This window comes from Ailuropoda melanoleuca, chromosome 8, assembly GCF_002007445.2.
Source record: "Ailuropoda melanoleuca isolate Jingjing chromosome 8, ASM200744v2, whole genome shotgun sequence".
Classification (NCBI taxonomy): domain Eukaryota; kingdom Metazoa; phylum Chordata; class Mammalia; order Carnivora; family Ursidae; genus Ailuropoda; species Ailuropoda melanoleuca.
Genome location: NC_048225.1, coordinates 122,797,726 through 122,813,389, shown reverse-complemented (window position 1 = coordinate 122,813,389; position 15,664 = coordinate 122,797,726). Strand labels below are relative to the sequence as shown.

Genomic DNA, 15,664 nt, shown 5'->3' with positions numbered 1-15,664 from the left:
AGTGTGATTCACAGAAGTACGTGAGAGGAGTTTGAGCGCACAGTATCCTCAGCGATGCTCGTGGCTGGGGCTGCAGGGCTGACGCCGAGCTCCCCGGACTTGGCTTGCAACCCTGTATAGCACCCTAAATCCTCCGTTTTTCAGCGTCTCTGGCTGCTGGTGTTCCTTTCAGAGAGCACACCACTGCCTTTTGCTGTGATGGATGCCCGTGGCCTGCGGAAACTGCCTCTGATTATGCTATGCTAAGCTCATACCAGATGCTCGAAAAGTGTTCAGATGCTGAATGAATCCAGGTACGTCCCGAAGTAATGGAACAATTGAAATGTAGGGCTTCCACGGGTCAAATGGCATGAAAAATGGAAGGCATCCATGGGAATAGAAAGCAGCTGAACACAATGGGGGAGGACAGCCTGTCCCTGGTGGCGGCTCTTAGCCATTGACGAACGAAGGCTGCTGTTAACATCTTCCAGCATCAGCTTTTTAGGGAAGGAGCGGGTGCAGGTGGGAGGGATATCTGAGTATGCAAAATTAGTTCAGGATTGCATCTCTAGGGGGAAGAAAAGAGTACAGTAGCCTTGGTTTGAATATCCTCGGGTCCTTTGAAGTTCCCATTTTGGAGGACAGCAGTGATGCGTCCCCAGGAAGAAAGACCAAGGAGAGTCTACCCAGCCAGAGACATTGAGCCCTCCTTAGGCATGTTGGTGTTGATGAAAAAATCCTTTTCTCCCCCTTTCTTTTTCTCCTTCCTCCCTCCCTCCCTCCTTCCCTCCCTCCCTTCCTTCCTGACCCTTTTCTACCAAGATAGATATCTACCAGCTGATATTCTTGAGAAAGGGGGCTTCTGGCATCTGAGGGTCAGAGTTAGCCCTAATGGTAATTTCTTTTCTTTTTAAGATTTATTTATTTATTTCAGAGAGAGAGCATGAGTGAGAGGGGCAGAGGGAGAGGGAGAGAGAATCTCAAGCAGACTCCATGCTGAGTGAGGAGCTGACACGGGGCTCCATCTCACCACCCTGAGATCACAACCTGAGCTGAACCAAGAGTCAGATGCTTAGCCAACAGTGCCCCCCAGGCACCCCGTCCCTAAGGGTAATTTCTAAGGCCTCTTCCCTCACAGCTTTATTGAGATATAATTGACAGATACCATTATGTAAGTTTAGGGTGTACAGGGCATTGATTGGATATATTTATACATTGCAAAATGACCACCACCATACCATTAGCTAACACCTCCATCTTGTCACTTAATTACCATTTCTTTTTTGTGAGGAGAACATTTAAGATCCACTCTCTTAGCAACTTTCAAGTATGTGATACAGTATTATTAACTGTAATCACCATGCTGTACATTAGATTTCCCGGAACTTATTCATCTTATAACTGTAAATTTCCACCCTTTGAACAACATCTCCCTGTTTCCTCCAAGGCCTTTTTTTTTTTTAAAAGATTTTATGTATTTATTTGACAGAGAAAGAGACAGCCAGCAAGAGAGGGAACACAAGCAGGGGGAGTGGGAGAGGGAGAAGCAGGCTCCCAGCAGAGGAGCCTGATGCAGGGCTCGATCCCAGGACCCTGGGATCATGCCCTGAGCTGAAGGCAGATGCTTAACAACTGAGCCACCTCCAAGGCTTTTTTTAAAAAAATTATTTGTTTCAGGGTTATAGGTCTGTGATTCATCTGTTGTACACAACGCCCAGCGCTCACCACAATACATACCCTCCCCAATGTCCATCACCCAGCCACCCCATCCCCCCACGCCCCTCCTCCACTCCAGCAACCCTCGGTTTGTTTCCTAAGATCAAGAGTCTCTTATGGTTTGTCTCCCTCTCTGGTTTTGTCTTGTTTCAGTTTTTCCTCTTTTCCCCCATGATCCTCTGCCTTATTTCTTAAATTCCACATGTCAGTGAGATCATATGATAATTGTCTTTCCCTAATCGACTTATTTTACTTAGCATAATACCCTCTAGTTCCATCCACGTCTTTGCAAATGGCAAGATTTCTTTTTGATGGCTGCATAATATTCCAGTGTGTGTGTGTGTGTGTGTGTGTGTGTGTGTGTGTGTGTGTGACATCTTCTTTATCCATTCATCTTGGGTTCTTTCCATAGTTTGGCTAGTGTGGACATTGCTGCTATAAACATTGGGGTGCAGGTGCCCCTTCGGATCACTACATTTGTATCTTTGGGGTAAATACCCAATTGTGTAATTGCTGGGTTGTAGGGTAGCTCTATTTTCAGCTTTTTGAGGAACCTCCATGCTGTTTCCCAGAGTGGCAGTGCCAGCTTGCATTCCCACCAACAGTGTAAGAGTTCCCTTTTCTCCACACCCTCACCAACATCTGTCGTTTCCTGACTTGTTAATTTTAGCCATTCTGACTGGTGTGAGGTGGTTGATCTCACTGTGGTTTTGATTTGTCATTCCCTGATGCTGAGTGATGTTGAGCACTTTTTCATGTGCTCCAAGGCCTTTTTGAGCAATCAAACCACCTACATATTGTTAATTAATTGATTCCAGACAGAATAAGCCATGTGAGCACATCTGTAATTCAATATTTTAAATTGGATCACATTTACTTAACTCCCACAATCACTACTGTACAATGGCAATTGGCGTAAACTCTATGTGAATTGCTCTCTGTACGCAGCTGCATTATTCAAATATCTATAGGACTTGCTACATATCTCAAGTATGTATTTATAAAAATAAGAACTATGTGCTCATGATTCATCCTTACTTCTCCTAATGCCTTCTTAACCAGAAAATTATTCAGTCTCGCTGCTTTCTTCAGCTGTCCACCTACTTATGGAAATCTGTCTTACATTGAACTTCCTTGTAGCAGATTTTTGTTCTTCTTTGGAAATCCCACTGCTCTGCTGTTGGTGGAATGGTCTGACATTCATCAAGAGACTTGTTATCGGAGAGCTGTGCTTTCAAATCCTAATTTTTCTTGTGTGGCTTACGGCCACGTGCTATTGAATTTCCCAGGAATTATGACAGGGGAGGAAAGAATTTTTACTGGTAAAAGGGGAAACTGGGTACCAAGCTTGGTCTGAGGATATTTTTTGACCAAAGGGAGGAAGTAAGTTGGTGCATGCTCAAAATCTTTATCATCACTGGGTCTTCTTGCCTTTTTTTTCTTTTTCAAAATCCAGTCCCCTCATCCTCATTTATCATAAGAGAAATGCCAATTAAATCCACACTGAGATAACATCTTTCACCTATCATATCAATGAAGATCAGAACTTTGAAAACATAAGGGTTGGTCATGCTGGAGTGAAATATAATAATATTATCTTGTACATTGTTGGTTGGAATACAAAATGGTTACACCTCCAATGGAGGAGAATCTGGCAATACCGAGGAAAGGTTCATAGGCCCTCGACCCCCAATAGAATCATCTCACTTCCATTTTGTTGTACCTAATGAAATAAATAATTCAGGCAAAAGTAGTCAATGGGTGAAAATTTTAGGCACATGTTTGATAATGACCTTTACAAGGAAGAAATCAATCTGTCACCACCTGAACCTACTGATCAGTCAGCATAACTAAGAGTGGGACAACTAGACATTGAATGACCATGAACTTGAAGCAGCAGGAAACACACAGCCCCACTATGAAGTGTACCTTCAAGACATGTTGAACTTGAAATAAATCAAGACTTTTTAACTGAATTCTATTTATGAGACCATAATGAGGAAGCAGACAGACAAAATCCAGTATGTGGGACATTCGGTAGGAACAACTACCATGGTTTCTTCATAGGTCAACATCATAAAAACTGAGTTAGAGAGTGTGGGGGGGAGGCTGCTCTATGTGAAAAGAGATTTATGACACATAAAACCAATGTGACATGAGGATCTTGTTTAGATCCTGGTTTGAAAAAAACAAATACCAAAAAGGTTCCTGCCATTGGGGAAATTTAAATATTGATGGGATAGTAGATGACACCAAGGAAATATTGTTGATTTTGTTAGGTGTAGTAATAGCATTGTGCTTATGTGAGTAGCTATCCATAGCTGGGTGATGGTGAGGTTCATTATATTAGTGGCTCTGTTTTTGCATGTGTTGACAATTTTTTTATGACAAAGTCTTCCATTCTCATGTTATTTTGATCCATGTCACCTTTGTGAATAGCTGCACAGTACACAGCAGCATCTTTAATTTCTTACGTGGATTCCCCTTTCTTTCATCCACAGCAATCAAAGCTTAGGGTCATGTTTGTAGAATGTGATTCTATCCCTCTAGCCATAGTTGATTGGACTAAGGGTAGGCTGCTGACCCAAGATGAACTAGCCAGAGATCTGAACCAAGGAATTTGGAGGAAATGAAGAAAAGAAGGAAGAGAGAGGCAGGAGGGATGGAGAGTAGGAATAAGAATGCAAATGAGTTCTCTAGGAATGGACCTAGAAGACAGGAGAAGAGAGAGTACTGGTCCACAAAATAAAGAATGAAGTAGACTCATGGAGAGAAGCAGAGTCAAGAGACAGTCCTACTAAAGCAACTTACTGAATGGGAAAAAATATTTGCAAATCATGTATCTAATAAGGGACTAGTATCTGAATATATAAAGAATTCATACAACTCAATAGCAAAAAACCAACTAGTCCAATTTCAAAATGGGAAAGGGACCTGAATAGACATTCTTCCAAAGAATATATACAAATGGCCAACAGGTACATGAAAAGGTGCTCAACATCACTAACCATGGGAAATGTCAATCAGAACCACAACAAGGTATCACCTCACAGCTATTAAAAGGGCCATCACCAAAAGACAAGAGATTACAAATGCTGGTGAGCATGTGGAGAAAAGGGAATCCTTGTGCACTATTGGTGGGAATATAAATGGGTACAACCACTATGGAAAGAAGTATGGAGGTTCCACAGAAATCCAAAAATAGAACTACCATATGATTCGGCAATTGTACTTCTAGATATATATCTGAAGGAGATCAGTATGTTGAAGAGATATGTGTACCCCCAAGTTTGTTGCAGCCTTATCTGTAGTAGTGAAGACATGAAAAGAATGTAAGTGTCCATCAACAGATGAATGGATATAGAACATGTGGTATATATACACAACAGAATATTATTCAGCCATTAAAAAGAAGGAAATCTTAACATTTGCAACAACATGGATGGAGCTTGAGGGCATTATGCTGAGTGAAATGAGTCAGGCAAAGAAAGAAAAATACTGTATGATCTCACCTATATATGGAATCTAAGAAGAAAAAAAAACCTCACAGAAAAAGTGATCAGACTTCTGTTTACCAAAAGTAAGGGGTGGGGGAATCAGCTGAAGGTGGTCAACAGGTATAAAGTTCCAATTACAAGATAAGTGAGCACTGGGGATATAATGCATAGCATGGTGACCGTGGCTAACACTGATGTATGGTATATCGGGAAGTTATTAAGACAGTAGATCCGAAAAGTTCTCATCACAAGGAAAAAATATTTTTTCTTTTTTTTAATATCTATGAGATGATGGATATTAACTAGACTTATGACTACAATCACTTTACTATATATGTAAGTTAAGTCATTATGCTGTACCCTTACACTTACACAGTGCTGCATGTCAATTATATCTCAATAAAACTGGAAGAAAACAGAGAAAGACAGGTCTACTTAGGTTCCCCGGGATTTTTATTTTCTCGATCCAGTGATTTCCTAGGTCTGGCTACATACACTCTTGCTTTTGGGGTTTTGTCATTTTTAAAAAATGTTTTATTTAGTTTCCATTTAGTTAACGTACAGTGTAATATTAGTTTCAGGTATGCAATATAGTGATTCAACACTTCCGCAAACACCTGGTGCGTATCACGACAAGTGTGCTCCTTAATCCCCGTCACCTGTTTCACCCATCCCCCCACCTACCTCCCCTCTAGTGACCATCAGTATGTTCTCCAGAGTTAAGAGTCTGTTTCTTGGTTTGCCTTCCCCTCTCTTGAGCTTTTCATCATTTTATTACATTCTCCTTTTGTCATAAGCTAACTAGCATTTGTTTTTATTTTCTACTAAGAATGTCAAATAAATCCAGCCTTACATGGAAAATTCTGATGTCAAGTCCAACAGAGCGTAAGGCTAAATATGAGCTACACAGTTACATGAATAAGTAGCCATATAGAAACTAGACAGTGGGTGTCAAGGCCAGAAGATCCAAGTCATCATTGACCACAGCAGCATGGTGGGTGCTTACATAGTGCTTATTACAAGATGCCTTGTTTGGGCAGACAGTTAGTTCCTGGTATCTTATTTTAGAACATAGCACTCTGTCTCTTTCAATAGCTAACCCATCGCACCAGCATTATTCACTGAACATGCTCTAAGGCGGAATCCTAGTATTTCTGAGCTCTCCGGACATTAAAGGCAGAACCAGCTATGTGAGTGGTGTAGCAGGGTTGTTGATGGCATTAAATGAAGATATACTCATAATGCGCCTGGCACATAGTTAGGGCTCAGTTGGCTATTATTGTTTGTATGTAAGAAATTCCAGGCAAGACTGTCCTTCTTTTGTCTGGTGTGTGTCTGGATGAGATGCCTAGACCTTTGGCAATCATCCTGGGACCATAGGAGCCAGGCTGCCTGCTGAGAAGGGTGGAGTGGAGAAAGAGAGAATCTGGGTCCTTGATGATTGCACTGAGCTGTTTTACCTCCTGCTTTACTCTCCTCTGGACTTTCAGTCAGGTAAGAGAATAAATTTCCTTCCCATTTAAGCATTTGAATTGGGGCTCCTTGTTGCAGCAAAAAGGGATCCTAATAGTACAAAGACATATGGCTTTGGATTTTTAAATTACTTTGAATACTATCTCATTGATTTGGGGATTATAATTATTCATCTATAATTGGAATTAATTACTCATTGAGATGTAATTACTCCATCTACTAATAGTGTGTCAATGTTTCCACAACAATGTTGAACTTCCACTGCTTTTTTGATTTCCTCAAACCTTGGCTTATCAGCTTTCATTCAGTCTCTCTACTACAGATTACCCCCCATCTCTCCTCCCATCAATCTTTAAATAAATTTTTAAAAGCCATGTTATACAAATGGCTAACAGACACAGGAAAAAATGTTCAACATCACCAGCCACCAGGGAAATACAAATCAAAACCACAAGGAGATACTACTTACACCAGCTAGAATGGCCAAAATTAACAAGACAGGAAACAACAAATGTTGGCGAGGTTGTGGAGAAAGGGGAACCCTCTTATACTGTTGGTGGGAATGCAAGGTGGTACAGCCACTCTGGAAAATGGTATGAAGTTCCCTTAAGAAGTTAAAAATAGAGCTACCCTATGACCCAGCAATTGCACTACTAGGTATTTACCCCAAAGATACAGATGTAGTAAAAAGAAGGGGCACATGTACCCCAATGTTCATAGTAGCAATGTCCACAATAGCCAAACCATGGAAGGAACTGAGATGCCCTTCAACAGATGAATGGATAAAGAAGATGTGGTTCATATATACAATGGAATATTACTCAGCCATCAGGAAGGATGAATACCCACCATTTGCATTGACATAGATAGAACTGGAGGGGATTATGCTAAGTGAAGTAAGTCAAGCAGAGAAAGACAATTATCATATGGTTTCACTCATATGTGGAACATAAGGAATAGCACGGAGGACCACAGGGGAAGGGAAGGAAAACTGAACGAGAAGAAATCAGAGAGGGAGACAAACCATGAGAGACTCTGGACTCCAGGAAAAAAACTGAGGATTACAGAAGGGTGGGGGCCAGGTGATGGGTACTAAGGAGGGCATGTGTTGGGATGAGCACTGGGTGTTATATGCAACTAATGAATCATTGAACGCTACAGCAAAAACTTATGATGTACTATATGCTGGCTAACTGAACATAATAAAAATAAAAAAATAAAATAAAAGCCATGTTATAACTATTGATTATTGAAAATAAAAGCTTGGCATTAAATTAGTATTTACCTATTTACACATACCTATGACATACGGGTAAACTTTTGAGCTATTTAATAGGTGAATACAGGTTGTACAGTTGACCCCACACAACATGCATTTGAACTATGCTGATTCACATATATACACGATTTTTTAGTTAAAACAGTACAGTACTATAAATGTATTTTCTCTTTCTTATGATTTCCTTAATGATATTTTCTTTCCTCTAGCTTACTTATTGTAAGAATATCATACATAACACATACAACATACAAACTATGTGTTAATTGACCGTGTTATAGGTAAGACTTCTGGTCAACAGTAGGCTATTAGTAATCAAGTTTTAGGGGAGCCAAAAGTTATGTGCAGGTTTTGACTACATGGGGGGCGGTGTCTGTACCCCTAACCCTTTTGTTGTTCAAGGGTCAACTATATATTCATTTCCTGCTGTAACTCTTTTATATGTTGGGAAATCATTTTTATATGCATCGCTTTATTTTAAAATTGCAATATTCAGGAGTATACAAAGTGAAAAAAAAATCCCTAGAGTGCAAACAAAAATCTCAAAAGGGGCTAAGAGACTCCAGTCAAATATAAAAGGTAAACCTGGTGAGTACAAATTTTAGAAGAAGATATGATTAGGAAGTGTGCTCATTAGGCAAGTAAACATTAGGTAGCTTTTGCTTTTTTTTTTAGCCCCATACAGTTTACTTTAAGTGAGCAGGTTTGAGTTTTGTTGGAACAACATGAAAGAAACTGGGGTTAAAATCCTTTTCCTGCAACAAGGCTTTGTTGCTGGGCTAATTCGCTGTAAAGAGGATCAACTCTGCAATGTAAAGGCCGGTGAGTGGAGAGAAAAAAGTTGAGGCTATCTACTTCATCACCCACAGGAGAAACTTGGAGTTACTTCCGGAGGGAACCATATTTGCTAGGTGTATTAGTTTCTTACTGCTGCAGCAACAAATTGCCACCAACTGAGTGCCTTAAAACAACACAAATTCATAATCTCAGTCTTCTTAGGTCAGAAGTCTGGCCGCCTCGACTGGGTCTCTGCTTACCTTTTCATAAGGCCCAAATCAAGATGTCAGCCTGTGTTCCTTCTTGGAGGCTCTGGGCGGGGGGGGGGGGGGGGGGGGGNGGTTGTTGTGGAGTTCAGTTTCATGCAGTTGTAGGACTTGCAGCCCACTTTCTTGTTGGCTGTCAATTGAGGACTACTCCCAGATTCTAGAGTCTCTCTGCATGTCCTGGCTCGTGACCTCTTTCGTCCGTCCTCAAAATCAGCAATGGCAGGTCAAATCTCTCCCACACTTGGTACACTTCCTCTGCCTCCCTCCTCTGATCTCTAACCACCAACTGTGCTCTACTTCTATGAACACGTAGGATTCCACTGCGCCCATCCAACAATCCAGGATAGCCTCCTTGCTTTAAAGTCAACTGATTAGCAGTCAGTGTTCATTTCATCTGCAAAGTTCCTTTTGTCAAGTAACTTAACATATATACAGGATCCAGGGCTTAGAAGGGTCGTTATTCACTTATCACATTAGGGACATGATCAAAGGAAGAGCTAGAATTGAAAGTTACCAAGGCAAATGTCAGCAACCATCAGAAGAAAAGACAAAACTATGGTGGTTAAGTGGTCAGCTTGAGGAAGTGGCAGATGTCTGCCTTGATGCCCAGGTGTTTGATAGGGTCTTGTCTTCTCTACCACCTTTTTAGCTGTATTTCCTGGCCCTTGGTGGAAGCCCAGCCCCTGAGATGGGGAGCAGTGATATGCCCCCTGAGAGATCTCAGTAGGAAGGAAATTATAATTATTGGCCATTTCCAGCTCCAGCCACAGCCCAACTGGGAATACTAGTTTCTGCCTGGCATTTTTTTTCTTTTAATAAACAGCTAATTCTATTTTTAAAAAAGATTTTATATATATGAGAGAGACAGAGAGCACAAGCAGGCGAAAGGGCAGAGGGAGGGGGAGAAGCAGACTCCCCATTGAGCAGGGAGCCCGACGTGGGACGCAATCCCAGGGCCCCTAGATCATGACCTGAGCTAAAGGCAGATACTGAACTGACTGAGCCACCCAGGCACCCTCTGCCTGCCATTTCTCAGGGCTCCCATGTGTGTGGCAGCAAGAGACAGTCTTGTAGAAGTTTATCTTCTGTGCTTACAAGAAACAATTTCACAAACTGAATCCCTCCTGCAGTGAACGGGAGCAGTTTCATACCATCAACTAATTTCTTCGGTGTCTATCTCTTGCTCTCATCAGACCAAAAGAAAAATAGCAGAAAACATCAGCCTGAGTGATACTGAAAGACTGCAGACACCCCCCTCCCCCAATTCTGCTCCATCCAGCACAGCATTCCAATTGTGTTAAAGGGCCCGCATCACTTTAAAGGCCTCTAGAACATTCTCAGATTTTAATCTGTGGGGCTTCAGTATGTGGGGACATAAAGAAAATCACCGATGACAAGTTTGGGAAGGTCTCCTCAAGGCCTTGGGGACTGGATGACTCTTATTAAAAGTGGCCCCTCGGTGCCGCTGACATGGCCGGTGGGACCAGAGCACTTCCTGAGAGGAATTCTCATCCCCTCCCTGTTTTAATTTCTTGGCGCTTCCATGAGAAAGTACCAAAAACTGGGTGGCTGACAGCAGCAGAAATTTATTTTCTCACAGAAGCTAGAAGTCTGAAGCCAAGGTATTGTCAGGACCATGCTTCCTCTGAAACCCGTAAGCAGAGTCCTTCCATATTTCTCCAAGCTTCTGGTGTTTGCCAGGAATCCTTATCATTCCTTGGCTTGTAGACACATCACTCCAAACTCTGCTCCAAGGTCATCCATGAGGTTCTCCCTTGTGTTTCTGCTCTCTGTGTCTCTTCTCCACTTCCTATAGGGACTCCGGTCAGATTGGCTTAAGGACCCATCCTACTTCACTATGACTTCATGTGAATTAATGACATCTGCCATGATCTTATTTCTGTATAAGGTCATATTCTGAAGTTCCAGGCCAGACATGAATTTTACTTCCCTCCTCCCCAATTCTTTCACTTCCTCCTTCCTCCTCTTCTAAACCTCTGGCTGGCTTATGAGATGAGCTCCATCTAAAGAGAAACTGCAGAAGTGAAGCCCAAGGCCCTCAGAGAAACTCCAGAGCAGAGAAGGGATTCATCTCAGTGACCAAAACGCACTTATGGATGGATCCTGGCAGATGGTTGAGTGACCTCAGATGACCTATTTCTTTTTTTTTTTTTTTAAAGATTTTATTTATTTATTTGACAGAGATAGAGACAGCCAGCGAGAGAGGGAACACAAGCAGAGGGAGTGGGAGAGGAAGAAGCAGGCTCATAGCGGAGGAGCCTGATGTGGGGCTCGATCCCATAACACCGGGATCACGCCCTGAGCCGAAGGCAGACGCTTAACCGCTGTGCCACCCAGGCGCCCCCAGATGACCTATTTCTATTTCCATTTTGCTTCTTAGGGGCCAGGATTAGAAGACTCTGCAGAACTATCTGGAATCTTTTCGGTTTTCTTTTCCCTTCATTTCTATTTCCTTTTCTTGTGGAATGACCTAGAGAGGCCCCTGTTTGTTCTTCTCATTTTCTAGACACTATTGCTTCCAACAGGATGGCTAATAGAGCCTCCAGTTACATTGGAAGCCACTGTCTTTGAGAACAGGGCCTAGTGCTATACTTGAGGCTCCTGGAAGGGAGGAGGAGAGAGCAGACACACAGGTGGATGCCAATAGGACCGGGGGGCGGAGGTGGTCTGCATCCCAGGAAGGGTCTGTCCTCCGTGACTCCTCAGTCTCTGCAACCTGGACCAGGCCTACACCTGCACAGTCTTAAACCCCATGTGATCTCCCGTCATCCCTTCCTGGAAGCCTTGTGCCCATGACTGTCCCCCCTAGCATCTCTGGGACCCTTGAGAAATGCTCTGAGAAGGCATGGAGAGTGCTGAGAAAGGGACACGCATGCACACACACACTGAGCGCTCTGACCTCACTCCCAGCACACACGTGCACACACACACTTGCACGAGCACACACACACACACACACACACACCCTTCACGTGAGCTCTCTGCCCTCTTTCTGTCTCCTTTTTTTCAGGTTTCAAGGCAGTTGCAGGTACTTACTCCCCAATGATGTGGATTCTCCTGAGAAAAGTACTTTTATTTCTTGTGATCCTGGGTATCTTAGGAATTTGGCACATCCAAGCGTGGTGCTGTTTTAAAATATAGTGTATTAATAGGAAAGTAAGATTCAGTAAGGCTCACAGATTGGGAGATGATTGCTGCTGAAAAAAGTTTATTCCTCACAGTTCCCAAGGGGAGGGGTCATGCCACTCCATGGGAGACAGAGATGGGGGACAAAGAAAAGTACTGTGGTAGGCCAAGGGGCAGGAGAAAGGAAGGATCCCCAGGCCAGAGCCTTTATCGTGGTTTCGCTGGGAAGGGACAGGCAAGGCAGGGCTGGGATTGGCTAGTTTGAATAACGTCAGCGGCTCAGAGGCAAAGGGGTTGTGGCTAGTTAGTTGCCTGGTACCTGGCCCTGAGGGTGGACAGAGCTGGTGAGATCAAGGAGGGGGTGGGTGGGAGTGTGGGTTCTGGAGTGGTTGGTTTGCATTTGAAAAACAGGGCAAACTGTTTACCAGGCTAGTCCTGGGGGGGGGGCAGTCCCTCCAGGGTCAGCAAGACCCCCAAGGTCAAAATATCAGAATATAGAAAATGAAAAGACATGCTTAACACACATATTCTCCAAATCTGTTTGATTTCCCTGGGGCAACGAGTGGTCAACATGGTGAGTTCGGAGAGATTTTCTGGACATGAGGCCATTGCCTAAATCAGTTACTCAGTCACCCAAACGTACTAATAATAGTAGGAGCCTAAGGAGTTTCTCCCAAGTGTAGAATGCTGTTTTACTTGGGGACTTCAGGGACATTGCAGCTGCCTGATTGGCTGACACAGGAGTAAGTGGAGTCTAACACAGCTTCCACTGGACCCCTCCCCAACACCTGAAATTTAGGTAGAATTACCTCAATTCCCCAAGTCCATGCCCTGAGGAAGCTTCTGTAATGTTTTGTAAATTCCTAGGGACTTACTTTCTCATGATTCCCTTGGCCTCTAAGCTCCTGGGCTCCCCATCCTCCCCCAGCCCTGCCCCACGTGGCGCCAGAAAGCCATACTGCAACACTTTTGCCAATACCCTTCCCTGCCAAAATCAAAACTCACTCTAAGAAAGGATCAGTGAACAAGGTCGAATTTACTGAAGATTTGGCAAATGAGGAGGAGGAGGAAAGCTTTTGCCTTGCATGCTCCACTAGTAACAGAAACCCGTTTAGCTGCTCTGATCCCCTGAGCGCCTTCTCACCCAGCCCATCCCCCAGGCACTCTCTGACCCCCTTCCTTATACCCATTGATAGGCAAATCAATCAAACAAACAAAAACAGGAGAGAAAGGAGACAAGAAAACTCAAAAAAGATGACATCGTTGAGTTGTACATGAAATGTGGTGAGGGTACATTTAGTAATATTTTGAATAGTACAAATTCAAAACAGTGTGGCACGAATGATTAAATATTCTCTAAAACCTCAATCAGTGCAAATCCCCCTAAATTGGAAAGATTCATCAAGAGTTGGATTATTTCAACACTGGTGAATATGAATTATGCACCATGTTTATGCTAGCCCATGTTGGCGTTCCACAACATGTTAAAATCTCAGCCATCACTTTCCAGTAGCCATACTGTGCCACCCTCCTGTCTTGGTTCCGTCAGGCTCCTACAACAAAAATTCCCTATAACAAAAATTGACTTAAACAATTTATTCTCACAGATCTGGAGGCTGGAAGTCTAAGATCAAGGTGCTGGTACATTTGGTGTCCTGTGAAAATCCCCTTCCTGATTCACAGACAGCAGTCTTCTCGACATGTCCTCACAAGGGGAACAGGTGAGAGCTCTCTGGGGTCTCTTTTATAAGGGACAGTAATCACATTCCTCACCCCCTCATGACCTAACCAACCTCCCAAAGGCCCCAACTCCTGATACCATCATCTGAGGGATTAGGATTTCAACATGTGATTTTGGGGGGACACAAACATTCAGTCCACAACAGTGCTATAACGTGTGCTAGCTTGTTTGCAAGATGGCCACGTTTTTCTTCCCCTCCTGTAGGAGAAAGCCTTTTCCCTACTGAGAGGAGGAATCTATTTCCCTGCTGTTTTGAATATGAGCCCGATGTGGCTGCTTTGACAACAAAAATGCAAAGTAACATGGGGTGACTTCCGAAGCTAGGCCCTAAGAGGCAGCTCCCGACAAGATCTCTTGGAATATTTGTTTGGGAGGTAACTAGTCACTGTGAAACAGCTTGGCTGTCCTGAGACTGTCATACTGCGAGGGAGCCCGTCTGAGTCGCTGGGAGAGAGATGCTCTTCACCCCAGCTGTTCCCAACATCTGAGGTGTCAGACAGAAGAGAGAAGATGCCTTCAGATGACGCCATCCGCACCCGCCATCTCATTGCAAGCATATGAGGGACCCGAAGGAAGAACTGCCCATCGACCCTCAGAACCATCAGAATAGTACATCGTTGTTTTGGACCCTGAACTCTTAGAGTGTTTGGTTATGAAGCAAGAAATAATTGAAACACGATGTGAATTACGTGACATCTCGCACGTTTTCATGGATGTGCCATACAGTATTCGTTGCCTATCCTATAACTCTTCTCCCCCTCTTCCTTCCTAACAGAAATTTGATTTTTTTAAAAAGTTTTTATTTATTTTATTTGAGAGAAAGAGAAAGAGAGAGAGAGCAGACTCCTCGAGGAGCCAGACGCGGGGCTTGATCTCACAACCCTGAGATCATGACCTGAGCCAAAATTGAGACTCAGATGCTTAACCTACCAAGCCACCCAGGGGCCCCAGAAACTTGATTTTATTTGGGTAAACAATAGGCAGAATCATACCTGGTCGAAAGCAAGTACAGTAATATCTTTCTTTTACCGGTTTTTGGTTTATAAGTTAGTTTTGGCCAATTAGATAAAAATATTTTATTCCTTGATAAAAGGAGAGTTTTGAAGGAGTAGTCTCTGACTGCCTGGCCGCATCCCTCCTGCCAGCTTCTGAATGCTCTCACCGAAGATGTGCCTGAGATGCAACAAGCCCAAGGGCAAAAACAAACCCACCAAAGCGCCCAAGGGGATATGGAAAGAGCCCAGGACCTTGATACCATCTTTGAGCAGCTGAATCAGGGTCAGCAGCCACTTTTACAAAATTATTTGTAATAAATACTACAGGTTTTTTTCTTCCTTGATCCATAGATTTCTTGTTTTTTGATCTGACATCATTCTTCATGATGCATTCTTATTCCTATGATTTTACTTTAGCATGTAGTATTGCATAGTTTAAACTATTTTTAAGATCTTCTTCTTTTTTTTTTTGATGCAATGTTCCATGATTCATTATTTGCGTATAACACCCAGTGCGTCATGCAATATGTGCCCTCCTTAATACCCATCACCGGCCTATCCCAATCTATTTTTAAGATCTTCTAATATCTGTATCTTTGTTCAGTAATTTGTGCTAGAGTAAACTGACCCTGGAAAACTAGTCACTATGGGGAAGAAATTAGTAGAGGTGAAATAGTACGGGTAAGGCCAATCAGTGCGATAAAAATACTATTAACTTGGATGGGACACCTGGGTGGCTCAGTCAGTTAAGTGTCTGCCTTCAGCTCAGGTCATGATCCCTGGATGCTGGG

At 43.0% G+C, this 15,664-nt stretch overlaps 1 protein-coding gene across 2 annotated transcripts in view; it reads left to right on the top strand.

Moving 5' to 3' along the window:
• Positions 1–15,664, top strand: part of UHMK1 (U2AF homology motif kinase 1) — a 50,739-nt gene that overhangs the window by 746 nt on the left and 34,329 nt on the right. The window contains exons 2-3 of one of the 2 annotated variants that reach the window (XM_034667242.1): positions 145–293; positions 13,745–13,858. In XM_034667242.1, coding sequence (XP_034523133.1) covers positions 284–293; positions 13,745–13,858 — 124 coding nt within the window. In that variant the 5' untranslated portion in view covers positions 145–283. Of the gene's footprint in view, positions 1–14; positions 294–13,744; positions 13,859–15,664 lie in introns of those variants that run through there. The other variant, XM_034667241.1, reaches the window with a different exon arrangement.